Source organism: Paramisgurnus dabryanus, chromosome 5, assembly GCF_030506205.2.
Source record: "Paramisgurnus dabryanus chromosome 5, PD_genome_1.1, whole genome shotgun sequence".
NCBI lineage: Eukaryota > Metazoa > Chordata > Actinopteri > Cypriniformes > Cobitidae > Paramisgurnus > Paramisgurnus dabryanus.
The window spans coordinates 46214747-46230977 of NC_133341.1; the positions used below are offsets into that span (position 1 = coordinate 46214747).

The 16231-nt window shown below is 35.9% G+C and overlaps 1 protein-coding gene across 1 annotated transcript; it reads right to left on the reverse strand.

Moving 5' to 3' along the window:
* Positions 1–823: 823 nt before the first annotated feature.
* Positions 824–15156, reverse strand: LOC135774388 (cationic amino acid transporter 2). Its single transcript, XM_065284452.2, has 12 exons — positions 14988–15156; positions 13749–14119; positions 13151–13306; positions 11564–11726; positions 10584–10714; positions 10195–10417; positions 6704–6840; positions 5419–5521; positions 3584–3714; positions 2660–2826; positions 2338–2446; positions 824–1682 (listed from the first exon to the last, which is right to left on the reverse strand). The coding sequence occupies exons 2-12, from the start codon at positions 14116–14118 to the stop codon at positions 1525–1527; spliced, it is 1848 nt and encodes a 615-aa protein (XP_065140524.1). The 5' UTR covers position 14119; positions 14988–15156; the 3' UTR covers positions 824–1524.
* Between the last annotated feature and the right edge of the window lie 1075 nt (positions 15157–16231).

Genomic DNA, 16231 nt, shown 5'->3' on the forward strand with positions numbered 1-16231 from the left:
ACTTCAAGTAATTTTATATTCATGTGGATACTGGAGGAATTAATAGCTTTCTAAACATAATACATAAAATAGGTTAAAACACGTATAACGGTTTACATAGGATAGGTACTTTGACATTTTATTTAATATCATTTATTTATGCATAATTAATATAGTTTTTGATATAAAAAACTGCAATGTGAAAAATGTTGAACAAACACAGATAAATTAAATAAAATGATGATAAATAAATGAAAGTTGAGACTCTTAAACATTCAGAGTGAGAAAGAGACACTGATTTTATGGGTATTTTAAAGTATAATATAAGAAACGAGTGATAGAAACGCCAAATTTTAAATAAAAATCCCTTAATTCGCAAAAAGTTTTTATGCTCGCTTGAGGTGGTTTTTGACAAAAAAAGAGTAAATGTGAATAGTGGAAGATGGAAACGTATTTGCCAAATAAATTTTGACATAACGAACATTCAAACTGGTAAATTTATAACTTGCCAAATTGTAACTAAATGAAATCTTCTCTTTATTTCTAAGCGTGTCTTGTTTTATTTTCTGTTGGTTACAATATACCATATTTGTTTTATTTTCTTTTTTTGTGAATTTTGAAAAGATTCACTTCACGTTTCGATGGAAACCCAGCTTATGAGACTAACAACCAGAAAGCACACACATGCACAGACATCAATGAACTAAAACGTCAGATTATGTCTATGTTATGTATTCATTACAGCATTATAAAAGAGACCCTGGATTGAATTTTAGAAAGTGTTGCATAACAGCAAAAACTAAAACATCATAATTATTTAAATAAAGAGTAACCTTTGACAATTAATTTTTGCATAAAGTGTAAATGCATATCCAAATGTATAGATGAGTGATATAATATTGATATACTTCACGAAAGATGGCTACATGAACATGGCAGCCATCTTCTGGCCATTATTGTCACAACATAAGTTTCATGTCATGTTATTTTACTTTTTTCTTAAGATTGAAGCAATCTGTTTCAACAAAGAGAAATGTTTTTATTTGAACAAAGAAATTTGATTATTTGCCTAGGCAAATAATTGGTGAAACTGAAAAAACAGGGTTAAAATAAGGTATAAACTTGTTAAAGTTCCCTTTGGCACCATAGCTGAAGATAAATAAGATAATATTCACAAATAATCACTAAATGTTTCTATGGACATTGTAAAATGAAACTAATACAGCAACTAGCCATTATGATTACATGTTAAATATTAGATTTATTTATGCATGTGCCCACAAAGACCAAACATTTATTCTTAACATCTTAGTTTTAACATGTTAACAGGTGCTACTGTAATAAAAAATTCCAAAATTATGATGTGCTTTAGGATACAAGCAAAATACAAAACTATTCTATTAGCTTAAAATATGATAACATATATAAATAGAAGCATTTATCATAATATATCATAAAAATAATTCTGAATCTAAGGATCTGGTAAAAAACAGATAATACTAAAGCTCTGTTTGAAGAACTAAACATTAGATATCAATGTTGCCTTTACAGCTTTGTTTGTAGTGGAGGTATATCGGATCCATTGCTGTGTTCTTCTTTCATGTTGTATTCATTGGTCTTATCACAGACAGCATTTGAGGAAGACTGGTTTCGTTTCTTTTGTACACTAAAGTGCACTCCATAACAGAAGTAGATGGCCAATCCTGCATGATTTATGGGCAAAAAGACTGTGTTTAACAATTATGAATTTAAAGTCAGAACTGAAGAGTTTTTCTTTAAAGTTGGATCTTTTAATGTCGCAGGTAATTTTCAAATTTGACCAAAGATATACAATACCTTTAAAAATAAAAAAGGTTTGTTAAAGGGCCCCTAACCTAGGTGTTTTCAGTAATATAAAAATAGTCTCTGGTATGTGTCTGTTAAGTATTAGCTCAAAATACACCACATCTCTTTCATTATACAATGTTCAACATGGCAATTTGTGGCTGCAGTGAAAAGCACACTGTTTTGTGTGTGTTTCTTTAAATGCAAAGAAAGCTTCTGGTCCCCCCCTTGTATGCAAGGGAGGGGGTAGAGCGCTTACACATGTGCTTGGACTACATCAAAACATGTGTCTCTGGCAGAAGGTTGAACTACACGCTCATAAGGTGGAGTCCTTGAGCGGTCATGAGTGGAATGTGACATCACATTGATAGCGGATCGCCAACAGCATGTTTGTGTAACTGTTGTGGTTTGAAGGAGATTACATAAAAAATAATAGTTGGATTTGAATAAATACAGGATGTTTGGCACACACACTGGCAATTTTGCTAGAAACACATTTAAAAGTGCATTTCATTCATGGTCATGTTATCTTACCCACTGCCATCCACACTGCATAGCGAATCCATGTTTCACCTCCCAACTGGACCATTAAATAGATATTGACGAATGTACTAAAAATAGGAAGGACTGGCAACAAGGGAACCTACAAGAAAAAAAGAAAAGATTCACAGCGCATAAATCATCAAATCAATGATTAGATCACTTCTGAGATTTTAATTTTTAAGCATAGCTATCTTGACTAACCAAAATTAATATAGTTTATATAACATTTTTAAACTACTAGGCCTTGGTCTGGCAATCAAATCAATAATGTTGTCTAAACCTTTAGCAAAAAGACCAGTGAGCAAAAAGTTACCATAAAAGCAGCCTTAGTTTCACTCTGTGGCTGTCGCCAGATGATAATGACTGTCCCAACAAGAGCCACCACAACCAATGTGATAATCAGAATCATCCACCACTCCCCTATCACATTAGCTTGTACACCTTTAGTGATGGCTACGCTGATGATGACGGCAAACACAACTGGAAAACCCAGAAAAAAGGTGTGTGAAGGTAACTATTCAAATACTTACTAAATGTATCTAGACCAACACTCTTAAAAATAAAAGTTCTTGAAAGGTTCTTTACAGCGATGCCATAAAATAACCTTTTTTTGGTTCTTCAAAAAAAGATTAAGTCAAAGGTTCTCTAAAGAACCATTACTTTTATACATTTTTATTTTGTGAAGAACCTTTTTTCACCTTAAGGAAACTTTTGTACAGCAGTAAGTTTCTTCAGATGTTAAAGGTGCCTTGAAGAACCATTAAAGTCTGGGATACACTTCACTATTTTTGCTGTCCCAGATGAAAGATTGCCATTGTAAACAATTGTCGGGATTTCTGTGATCATGGCTCTTCATCGGTGGTCCTATGTCGTACAGTCAGAGAGGTTCAAAGACGAGCGTTTTCCCAGTCTTGCATCCAAAGATAGCCTACGCAAGATCACCGCAAAGTGGGTTTGCTGCTACGACCTGCTTACTGGTATTTGTTTACCACTAGCGCATGCTGGTGAAGTTGTGCTAACATGTGACGCAGAAGTTGAAGCTTCCGTGTCATCATCGTACAGTCTACATGCTTGTCATACCCAAGTTTTTACGATCCATGTCACACAGTGTGATAAGGAAATGATCGTATAGGAGTGCAAAAATCCTGCAGTGTATTCCGGGCTTTAGACAGAAGCTGCATAAAAAAGTACAAAGCCAATGTAAAAGCATGAAATCAAATGATAAAACAAAACTTACTGCACAACATGGTGAGGAGAGATACGGTTTTAGAACTTGTAGCCGTAGGAGATTTAGGGGGACGAAACGGATTCCATTTCTGTTTATGAAATTCTGACTTCTCGTCGATTTCACTTGGGTCTGATTGATATCTGCATGGACAAAAAGCAATAACTCGATTTGACAATGTTGTTAAAACTGTTACAAATAATTAACATCAAACGTATCAACATGATCTCACAAAGTTCCATGGGATAGTCACAGAATTTTTTGCTCATTTTTCCAAGGCATTCTCATGGATCTCCGTATTTTTCCGTGGCCCTGCAACGGACCTTTCTTTTCTGTGGCATTCTCACGGATTGGTTACTCAACTGCTTTTTCCTATTTTCAAACCATTGTCACTTCGGTTTAGGGTTAGATTTAATGTTTGCGTTAGTATGTGACTTTAAGTATTGGTTTATAAAAAAAATTTCGGATGTATTCTTTTATATTTTCTAAGTTTTAAACAATTGTCCCCTGCCGTTGGGGTTAGACCTGGGTTTAGGTAGGGATGTAATTTTATGTAAATCTAACCCTAAACCGAAGCGACAATGGTAAGAAAATAGGACAAAACAGTTGAGTAACCAATTCGTGAGAATGCCACGGAAAAGAAAGTCCGTGTGCAGGGCCAAGGAAAAATGCGGAAATCCGTGAGTATGCCATGGAAAAATTAGCAAATAATTCCGTGACCATGCCACAGAAATTCGTGAGATCAGGTTGCAACATCCACAATGCATGTTTTATTCACTTGGTAGAAAATGCTGATTAATGCATAAGACTAAATTGCTCATTGACCTCCATACACTAACACATTAATAAAAAGCATGTATTTACTAACCAGAGGTTTTTGGTGTACAAGTTGCATTATTAAAATGTTTAAAAAAATGCATTATAATTATTTCATTCACAAAACTTGCCTGATGAAGGTCTGTGGACTGAACTGTGCCATCGTCAATAAATATTCTAGCAAGTATTGATAGTGTGCAGGATTTCATTCTTATATTTCAATCACGACAGTTGTGTTTAATTATTTTCCTAGGCACCTATCACCTTTTCAGGTGTGCTGAGTTTTTGTTGATTGATTCACAAAAATGAAAAAAAAAAATAATAATAATAATAATAATTAAGATTTCTTACTTGGCGTATTCTGTTAAAGGAATAGTCTACCATTTTGCCATATTAAACTATGTTATTACCTCAACTTAGACGAATTAATACATATCTATCTTTCTTCAATGCGTGCACTGTACAGCGTGTCGTGAATGTGTTAGCATTTAGCCTAGCCCCATTCATTCCTATGGTACCAAACAGGGAAGCCACCAAACACTTCCGTGTTTTCCCTATTTAAAGACTGTTACATGGGGAGTTATACTTTAGTAAGTATGGTGCCACAAAATGAAACTTTTTTTGGTACCATAGGAATGAATGGGGCTAGGCTAAATGCTAACACATTCATAACGCGCTGTACAGTGCACGCATTGAAAAAAGACAGGTATGTATTAATTCGTCTAGGTTGAGGTAATAACATAGTTTAATATGGCAAAAAGGTAGACTATTCCTTTAACCCATAATTGTAGACCCATAATATACAACAAAATTCTCATTTGACACTCGTAGCTCATGATTGATAAACTACATATAAATTAACAGCTACATATTAATAAACAGTTTAGTTTACTAAATCATGTTAAATGTTGTATATGTTTGTATAACATTTTAAAGTGCGATTACATAATTTGGTGTGTGTGTGTGCATCATATAATCATTTTATTTAGAAAGGTATTTATTACAGTATATCTGTTGTTTTTGAATCTTACCTTAGGATTAGGATACAAATGGCTACAAGCGTGTAAGCAAAGAGCGTTCCAATAGACATCATGTCTACCAGAGCCTTCAGGTCAAACACCATGGCCATTATTGCTAAGAAAACACAAACAGTCAATCAAAATAGCAGACAAAATAACAGGAATCAAACTAAATGGTTAAAAACATGATAAACATGCACTTTCAGGGTAAACTAATTTACAGTTGTTGGTATTTACAATACAGAAAGTTATATACTCTACGTACAAACACCTATGAATATCATAACTGAAAAATCGGCAAAAAGCTGAGGTGTCTGGTTGCTAAGCTCGACGTAGTCACAGCAGTGGCAGTTCACCTGTCACCCAAGTGGCCACGCTCTTATTTATATAGAACTTTAAGACTTAATCATCAAAAAATGTATCCATCCTGCAGTTGTCATGAAGTGCAAAATTAGCAACCGCAAAACACTTTTTGAACCAGTCTGTAAACATATTTATTTCTGCTGTAAAGTAGGGCATTTTAAAGGGACAAGACAGACGGAAAAATAAAATGTTCACGATTTTCTAGGCAGATATGGCTAGGAACTATACTCTCAAACTGGCATAATAATTAAGGACTTTGCTGATGTATAATGGAGGCAGCAGGCAGAGTGATATTACGCAGTGTCCGAAAATAGTCCCCTGCTGACCGGGGGACTATTTTCGGACATTGCGTAATATCACTACGCCTGCTGCAGCCATGTTACAGCTGCAAAGTCCTTGATTATTACGCCAGTTTGAGAGTATAGTTCCTAGCCATATCTTTAAATTTTCTGTTGGTCTTAGTACACAATGTAACTACAGAAGAGTCAAGTTTTTAATAGGAAAAATATCTTATTATTTTTTATTTTTTAGCGTGATGCTAATGGTCTAAACAGATTCAATGGATTGTGCTAAGCTATGTAAAAGTGCTAGCGCCAGACGTATATCAGCTGAATGGATTCCAAAACGGTAAGAATGAAATGTTTAACTCTAGGAGAGCTAGAAAATGAGCAGGTTTTTTTTTAAAGTGGAATGTCCCTTTAACATGGAGGGTCTATGGGATTGAATCCTTTTTGCAGCCAGTCTCTAGTGGCCAGTCGATAAAATGCAATTTCACTTCATGGCTTCACAATAGAGATCAGAAGGTTGCCTCTAGTGTTAAACTGAAAGTGTTTCTCTGGTGTATTAGCTATTGTATGTTGTCTAAGGTGTGTCATACCGGTTAGTTTACATTACTTTGGTTTATTACTTAGATGTGTTATGATGGGTGTGTTACCAGCTATCACTCCAGATGTGATTGTGGCGATAACCGGACTCTGTCGAGAGCTCATGTTTTTCAGCGGTTTGAATAGCAGTCCATCTCTGGCCATGGCAAACAACACACGGGGCATTGGAAACATGGCGCCCAGCAGACTGTTTAACATTAAACAACAAATAATTAGACCGAGACAACATACATTTTTTCACATTTTTTTTCTGCAAACTATTAACATGTTTGGTCACTGGTTGAAACTCATATGACTTTTATTACTTTGTCCCTGCAGAGCATCGATGATGCTCTCTGTGTCAGGATCCTGTCAGAATGTTCTCTTGTTTTGATGTCTAGTTTAAATTGACAGGGTTCTGACAGTATCATGTTCTGTGTGGAACACGTGGCCATTGTTTGTTGATATCAGGCCACGTGTTTTCCTTGGCTTGTTTCTTTTACCCCACTCCCATGTCATTCTCATTGGTTTTGATTGTTTGATCCCTATCACCTGTCACCCCCTCTGAATTTACTCCCTTATTTAAAGTCCTTGGCTGCGTCCGAAACCGCATACTGTATAGTAGGTACTGAATAAGTTGAAGTACCTACTTACTTGGCGTTAAAACAGATGTATAGTATGAATCCTGGTAGTATGAATGAGATTCGGACGTACTACATCCGCCATGATGCTAAATCACGTGACATACGTCGTCATCACGTCATGTCATTTCAGCGCGAAAACAGCCGCATGCCTCTTCTTCTTCATTGGATAACTCCTCTCCCGAGGCATCATGGGATAGTGAAGTGTCCATTGTATGCACACTGCGAAATCTAACCGGAAGTAGTAGGTCATCAGGGTACTTTTCGCATACAGTTTTTCTAATACTATGTATTCTGACATACTACTCGCCTCGCCTACTGCTTTTCGCGTAATATAGTATGAAGTAGGCAGTTTCGGATGCAGCAACTGTGTTTCTTGTCCTGTGCTCATTCTTTTTGCATTTGCCTGTATTGTCTGATACAAGTACAGTGTTTTAGTTTAGTATCTATTTTCTAAATATCCTGTTTACTGTTGTTTGCTCTCTCATGGGCCTTTGATTTTTGTCAGTTTATTAAAGTGTTTTCTGTTCACCCCCGACATTGCTTGCATTTGGGTTCATTCGTCCCATGTTCCTGACACTCTGGTTGTCATTTGCAACTGTGTTTATTGATATTATATGAAAATAGCAATTTAGATACTAAAAAAATTGCATTTAAACATTATCCCCTTGCATTTAAGACTTTACCACTAAACCTACATTTATAAAATGAACTTATAAGTGAGCCCATATACAAAAAAAAACCGTTTCTCTGGTATATCAAAAAGTGTGTTTTAAATATATGCTAAATATATTTTGTAGAAAGTAAAATTTAATTAAATATATTTTTGAATTTAAAAATGTAACCTTCATATCAACATATATTTTAAAATATTTTCAGGGGCAACAATTAGCCTACATTTTTAATTTTACAACCCAAACGGCAAAAATGCACTTTACAGGTTTGTAACATACAGTTTTTCTTCCAATGCGACGTGAATATAAATGGTTTAAAATATTTTTAGAATATAATTTAAAATACAAAAAAAAAAATATAAACAATATTTGAAAATATATTTCAGCAAATACATTTTTAGGCAATTTTTGTACATTTTGAAATGTATTTATTTATTATTGTATTTAAAAAAAAATTGCCGTATGTAAATGTGCATTTTTTCAGGGTATCCAAAGCACAATAAAAAAGCAGTGGCGGTTCATGTCTTCTTTTCCGAGGAGGCACAAATGCGAAACTCATGTTCGTAAAGTGTGCGTACAGACATTTTAACTAACAAATTAAATTAAAACTAAAATTTATTTTAAATGTATGCAAAAACATAAGAACAACTTAGACCACACATACAATAATCATAAACAAGGAAAAATATATAAAACATATAACACAGATCTATATAGAAGGTTTCTGTTTCCTTGTTCATGATTATTGCGTACTTGTGGTCTAAGCTTTTCTTACGTTATTGCAAACATTTAGAAGAAATTTTAGTAGTTTTTGTTGATTCATGATTTGTTAGTTAAAATGTCCGTACGCATATTTCAGGAACAAATATGTGCATATGCATGCTTAGTGAATGAGACCCATTGTCGTGTGTGGATCGTGTACCGCACAAGCCCTGAAAAGTGAAGCCAAAACGTCTCGATCGCCCCCCAGTGACTGGTCGTGTGTGGAATAGGTCATAAACCCGCCTCCCCTATGTTATTCAATGGGACTTAAGACCAACTATACAATTTAATTACACTTCAATGATCTTTTTTCCGAAGCTGGTTTATGTTATATACTGTAGTTTTTATCATGCTGATGTAAATTCAAGTGTTTGTTTTTAAAATAAGTTTGTTTTTAGTTAGTTATTTAATGGTATAAAAACGGTGGTGTCACGTGATTGACAGCTGTGGTACGCACATTGTGCGAAAATGAGGGCGGGGCCTTGATTTTGCGGCCTTACTTTCGGCTCACTACTGCGCAGGACTGGTCTTGAAATCGCCATGAATTTACCAGTAAACTGAATTTAAACAACAGTACTGTTTGCACATTAGGCTTCACAGAGGGTGTGCTAAGGACGTTGGCAATTAGGCAAATAGTTGGTAACTGTTTTAAACAGCATTGGTACAAAAATGTAAATGTTAACTTCAGGTGTGCTCGACTTTTAATCAGCGTCTGTGTGTGTGTGTGTGTGGGGGGGGTAAACGCGTCCTCTGTATCAAAACATTATGATTGGCCAGAACCTGTCAGTGCGGTCTGACGTCGTCCATTCTAAATGCCAGTAATGTATATTTTTGGTTCACACATACTGGTAATCTTACAACCTCTCTTACTGGTAAATTGGCCACTGATTTACCAGAAATGTTCTGTTCACACATGACCAGTTAACTGCAATTTACAAGTAAATTACTAGTAAAGACTGTATGTGTGAAAGGGACTATAGGTTAACATAACGCACTGAACACATATTTTGACATGATGAGCCATACACTTTAAAACCCAAACACATATTTTGCTTTTTGCCTCCTCGGAAGGCCACCACTGTAAAAAAGATCATTTTAACAAACTGTGGTACCCACAACAGGTAAATAATTAACTTTGTATGTCTCTGTATATCCTGTATTCTCACCGACCGTCAGACATCAAGCCCTAACAACTGATGAGAGTCTACAGTATTGTCCGATTTTATTCATACTACATTTGACTTTATGATGCAGTATGACACCCTTTTTTATCTTTTATCTGCTTTTCTATTCCTGATTACACAGCGTGCATAACATATGCATGCAATTGGCAGACACTTTTATCCAAAGTGACTTGCTGCACGGTGCAATCTCTACATTTGATCAGTATCTGTGTTTCCTATTAATCAAACCATGACCTTTGCACTGCTAATGCAATGCTCTACCAACTGAGCTGCAGAAACAATTCGGTATGAGTCACTTCACCTTGTCGAGAGAGCGCACAGAGACCCGACAGCAACGGCATACTTCGCAGGTTCCCAGCCCACATAGGTGAAGGCCACAGGTAGAGGACTCTGAACACTCAGTTGGTAATAGGGCATCAGGAGCGTTAGTGAAGCCGACACGCCGAAATAAGCCACGAAACAGATGAGAAGAGAAGCTACGATACCAATCGGGATAGACTTCTGAGGGTTTTTGACCTCCTCACCTGGACAGAGAGAGAAAGAGAGATAGAGAAAGACAACAAGAAAAAACAGGAATGTCTTAAAGAGTCACAGAGAGGGTGGAGAATGTTGGTTAATAATAAAATAATAAAAAATGAGCTCTAAGAGCTTTTCTATGAGCTTTAAGAAATTTAAATTATGATGAAACACCTGTGGTCGCAATGCAGTCAAATCCCACAAAGGCATAAAAACATGTCGCTGCTCCGGCAAAGGTTCCATCAAAACCAAATGGAAAGAATCCACCAGACCCAAAACTGGATGTGTCATTAAGCGAGATATTTCTAAAAAGAAAAAAAATATATAAAATACCATTTTATGTGCTTTATATGTACAGTATATTCTCATTACACCCAGACAGCAGACCACTCCGGGCCAGGGGTCTCATTTAAAAAACGGTGCATAGGATCTTTACTAAAAGTCTACATACGCACAAAAGCCAAAAATGGCATATGCCCAAAAATATCAAGACTTATTAAACAAAGCCATGTTCCCTTTATAAATCACAGATGCCTGCAAGTGTGCATACATGATTCATCCTCAGATTCCACCCTGCAAGCCCATTCTCCCGTCAAGTTTGTTTTTTATAGATCACAACCTTTGCATGGAAACTAGTGTACACGCGTTTCCGGCCCTGTTTTGTGCGTACGCATGCTTTATAAATGAGACCCAGATCCGCATCGGATCATCTCTGAAGTCAGTAGTTCCAGTGCGGATCTGGCCTGGAGTTGTCTGCTGTCTGCAGTCAAACGTTTGGACGTACTTTTTATTACTATTTAGTATATTTTAGAATAATAACTATCATATAATCAAACATTTAGCTGGTAACACTTTACAATAAGGTTAATATTTTCAATAAGTTAATAGTAAACATTTAAAGTTAAATATTAGAACATCGTTAATGCACAATGAACTACAGTAACGTGAAGATGAATAAATGCTGTAATTTTCAGTATAGTTTACTGTTAGTTAATGTCAGCAATCATATTGGTAATGAATGGATCTTTATTGTAAAGCCTTACATTTTAACCAAGTTCAAAGTTTGACTGGAAGTGTAAAATTCAATTCTTGCATTCCCACAAATGTTCTGGGAGTCCATCTATCCCATAATTCAACCTAAATATATAACATACACAGATATTGTGTAGTTCCTTATTTCCTCCTCTGTTATCTGCCAATTTCCGATGTCGCCCTTGATGAACCCGGCAATGATGACGAAGAGTAGCACGACCATATTTACAGCTGTAAAGACCTTATTGACAATAGCAGACTCCTTGACGCCAAACGCAAGAATACCTGGGATTCAATGACAATACAAAACACAGATCCAGTTTATGTTTATTCACATCTACCAGATTATTTCATTAATGGGTTGGTGAATTAGTTTTTTACTAACTTACCTGTAAAACGTACAGTACTGTATATAGGACATGTACTGTATGCATATATCCAACAAGCATAAAAGCTGTCAAACACAGCCAAGATGTCTAGGCTAAGTAAGGCAAAATTTTGAACATTTGTAATTTTTTGTTAAAGGAACATGCCCAGATTTTGGGAATTTAGCTTATTCACCGTATCCCCCAGAGTTAGATAAGTCCATACATACCTTTCTCATCTCCGTGCGTGCTGTAGCTCTGTCTGACGCAGCCCCCGCTAGCTTAGCTTAGCACAAAGACTGGAAGTGAATGGCTCCAGCTAGCAAACTTCTCCCAATAAGTGACAAAATAACGCGAACATTTTCCTATTTATGTGTTGTGATTTGTATAGTCACACCGTGTACAAATAACAAGGTGATATGAGACACAGCGATCTTTTAACAGTATACATACTGGGAACTATATTCTCAGAAGACGAAGCACTGCTACATGGGCGGAGTGATTTGCACAACTCTGACCGAACTCTCTGCTCCTCACCAGGGGCTTCTCGGGTGCTGCGAGGAAATCACTCACAGTGCTTTGTCTTCTGAGAATATAGTTCACAGTATGTATACTGTTAAAAGATTGCTGTGTCTCATATCACCTTGTTATTTGTACACGGTGTGACTATACAAATCACAACATAAAAATAGGAAAATGTTTGCGTTATTTTGTCACTTATTGGGAGCAGTTTTCTAGCTGGAGCCATTCACTTCCAGACTTTGTGCTAAGCTAAGCTAGCGGGGGCTGCGTCAGACAGAGTTACCGGACGCACGGAGATGAGAAAGGTATGTATGGACTTATCTAACTCTGGGGGATATGGTGAATAAGCTAAATTCCCCAAATCTGGGAAAATGCACGAAAAGTGTAATGTGTAATATAAATACAATTAATCCTGGAGGTTTAAATCCCAATACATGTAATCATTGCAAAATTATTCCCCTAATTCACCTGCTGCCAGTGAAGGCACTAATTTTGAAAGCGCATCTTTGTGTCGTATTTGGAAATGGGTTGAAGAGTAGTTGGAAAATTTTGGGCTGTGTGAAAATTGAACAGAAGTTTAACCATAGCCCAAAGATCAATTAAATAAACAAATGAAACCAAACACCTTGTAAAAATCACCATTGACTCTACTATATATATATATATACATCTCAAAAGTTATTTTGGGAAAAAAAACATGTAATGAAATTCAAGTTTACTGTATTTGGGCTAAAAGTGGATTACCCCGGACTATATCGGGTCTATAGTTATATGGTGAAATGATGTTTATTGCTTGTTGGCTATAGTTTACATCTTACTTACCTGCTAACAGCATGATAAGACCAGCAGCAAAGAAGTCTGGATAGGGGGCGAGCCCAGGTAAATTCATTGGTGTTTTTTCCAAGAAAAAATTGGCAATCTTATTTCCAATCAGATCATCGAAAGTGCCACTCCACGCTCTGGCCACGCTGGATGTCCCTGTAATAAAATCATTGACATTTTTTCAGCCAATCTGATAGGAAGTTCACAAAACAAAGATGATAAGCCAGGTTTATCTGCCATATTATGAAACTGAGTCATGCTTGATTATTTGTGTGCTCGTACAGGTCTAAAAATGTTTTCTATTGTAACGCTAATATGGCTAAATATACTATCATCTCAGGCTGTATTCAACAGTCTATTGGTGAGGAAATTAGGAGCTTTACCTCTTTTGCATTTAAAGGTACAGACACAAAAAAGCACTTTTTTGCTCCCACCCAAATAGGGGCATTTATGCTATATAATAAATGATCTCTGGGGTATTTTGAGCTGAAACTTCAAAGACACATTCTAGGCACACATGAGACTTATTATATAATTTATTGTAAAAATTGGCATAATATGTCCCCTTTAATGTGAAACAAGTGATGTTTGCTCTTGCCTATGATGTATGACAGTAGTAAGTTCCAGCCGGTGATGAAGGCCCACACTTCTCCCACGGTAACATAACTGTACAGATACGCCGAGCCTGTTTTGGGGACTCGGGCACCGAACTCTGCGTAGCACAAGCCGGCGAACACCGATGCCACGGCGGCGATAAAGAATGAGACTATGATGCTCGGACCAGAAACTGTTCTGGCGACTTCTCCAGAGAGCACATAGACCCCAGCACCGAGTGTACTTCCCACCCCGAGTGCAACCAGGTCAAGCGTGGTTAAACAACGTTTAAAGTTGGACTCTTCACCATCGGGCTCCAGTGGCTTTCGCCTGGACAGGCTCTTAAGAAAGGACAGCACTTTGTGACAAAACATCCTGAGACAAATAAAACAGCATAGTGATTATAAGATAAGTAATTCATAGAAATCAATCCATATTTTTATAATATAAATGAAAATGTAAAGTATCAGAAAGTTTTTTGTGATCGTTGGGGTGAGGGAATGGGGTAGGTAAGAGGAAAAAAAAAATACAGTTTGTATGGTATAAAATGCATTGCGTCTATGGAATGTCCCCACAAAACATGGAAACCAGAATGTGTGTGTGTGTGTGTGTGTGTGTATGTGTGTGTACATTTTTTTCACTGTATATGTGACCTTGGCTGTAAAATCCATTAAAATTCTTATAATCTAATGATAAGATAAGGAATATCAAAGTTTGATTTCACTCATTGATTCAATTTGTGACCGTACTCAGTCAGTAATTATATTTTCACTTACTATTCTATATAACTAAATAAATAAAAACACAAACCATATTTACTGTGGGCCCCTAAATATGTCCAAAAGTCATATTAACTATCACTTTCTTACAATTCTCTTTAAAGCACAGATTATCGGCTGTTTGTCTCTTATTTTTATGACGTTCAATTGAACTTGAATATTCTCTAATGACAACTCATGAACTCTGCCACATTTCTGCCTTTGAAAACTGAAAACACGCTTTGTACAGGTATCAATTTCCATTTGAAAAATACTCACAGAAATCAGGACATAAAAAACTGAATCTTAAATTACACTTAAAATTTTATTCAGTCTGTTACATTTTTACATTAAGTACATCTGTTCTTTTCCTGATAAGATTTTAAATTTTAGCTTGGCATTAAACATAATTTTGTCTAAACTGAATTACAGTAATTTTACATTATTCACAACATCTTTACATTATAAATGATTGGGTTACATACCTGCATGCACGAAATCCAGTCCGTATGTAAAGGTGTGCATGAAGATGTGAAGGCACTGTATGTGTGTGTGTGTGTGTGTGTGCTGTGGACCAAGAGCTTTAGATCACAGTTCATATCACACGACTCCTCCTGTCTCACGTGTCCAAAATCTTCACGTCACATTTTTGACAGACTTTGTTACATTCAGAAGACATGTGCGATTTCTGGTGAAGAGATGAATGTTTGGTGAACACTGTTGCCCTTGTACGCCTGACACATAGACTATGCGAATCACATAATCATTCTTATTACAAATATGAAATCAAAAACATTGACAAAATGCAAACTGAATACTAGTAAAACTTATAATTGTAGCAGATGAGCCCACTTATTCACTTATCTAATATTTATTTTAGTATGTCAATACAACCAATACTATGTTAATACAAACAAATAATAATACACTTAAAGGCATAGTGTACCCAAAATTGAAAATTAAAAATTATTTTTTTCTGTTGAATACAAAGGAAGATATTTTGAGCAATGTTTTTAACTAAGCAGATATGGGGCACCATTGACTTCCATTACTACTTCCAGTATTATTTTTTCCTACTCTTAAAGTCAATGGTGCCCCTGCTTCCTGCTTTTCTTGAGAAAATAAATATACTATGACTGATGAATCAAAGAAATAATTCTGATATCATGGCTGTATAAAGGCTGATAAAATCTATCATTTCTTGCTGACTTTATGATGACACTATCAGCTCTGCCTGCTGAAGTCCATTCTCACAGTACTGATGTCCAGAGTACTGCTATTCTGTTGCTTAATAGTTTTTTAATAGTTCAATGGTTCTCAATGAGGAGATGTGGAAATTTATTACAGTATTAAATATAAATTAATTCAAAATATGATTTATTAATCATAATGTACTTCCAAAATTTTGCAGTGATTCTACACTACATGTTTCAAATTAATAGCTTTTTAGCTAAAAAAGCTCCAGCTCTCTTATTCAGGTTTAGTGACGCAAACGTATATAAGATAATCTTCATTTACAGTCACAATTTACAACATAATAACTGCACTTGAACAACAGCACCCAATGAGATCGACAGAAGGTGTGGTGAAGCTGTTTCTTTAAATGACTGTTAAGAGCTAAATAGTACAGCCAGTATACCTGAATGACTCACATTATCAGAGTGCAGATGAAGAGATCATGATGCACTTATATATTTGCTGAAGGAAGCAATTATCAGACCAACACTCT

Coding starts and splice junctions, on each gene's coding strand:
- LOC135774388 (XM_065284452.2), bottom strand. CDS start 14,118: ATGTTTTGTCACAAAGTGCTGTCCTTTCTTAAGAGCCTGTCCAGGCGA. Junction 10,715..11,563: donor AGGAACTACACAATATCTGT/GTATGTTATATA, acceptor TTTTCTTTTTAG/AAATATCTCGCTTAATGACA. Junction 2,827..3,583: donor TCTCCTCACCATGTTGTGCA/GTAAGTTTTGTT, acceptor TGGGTTTTCCAG/TTGTGTTTGCCGTCATCATC.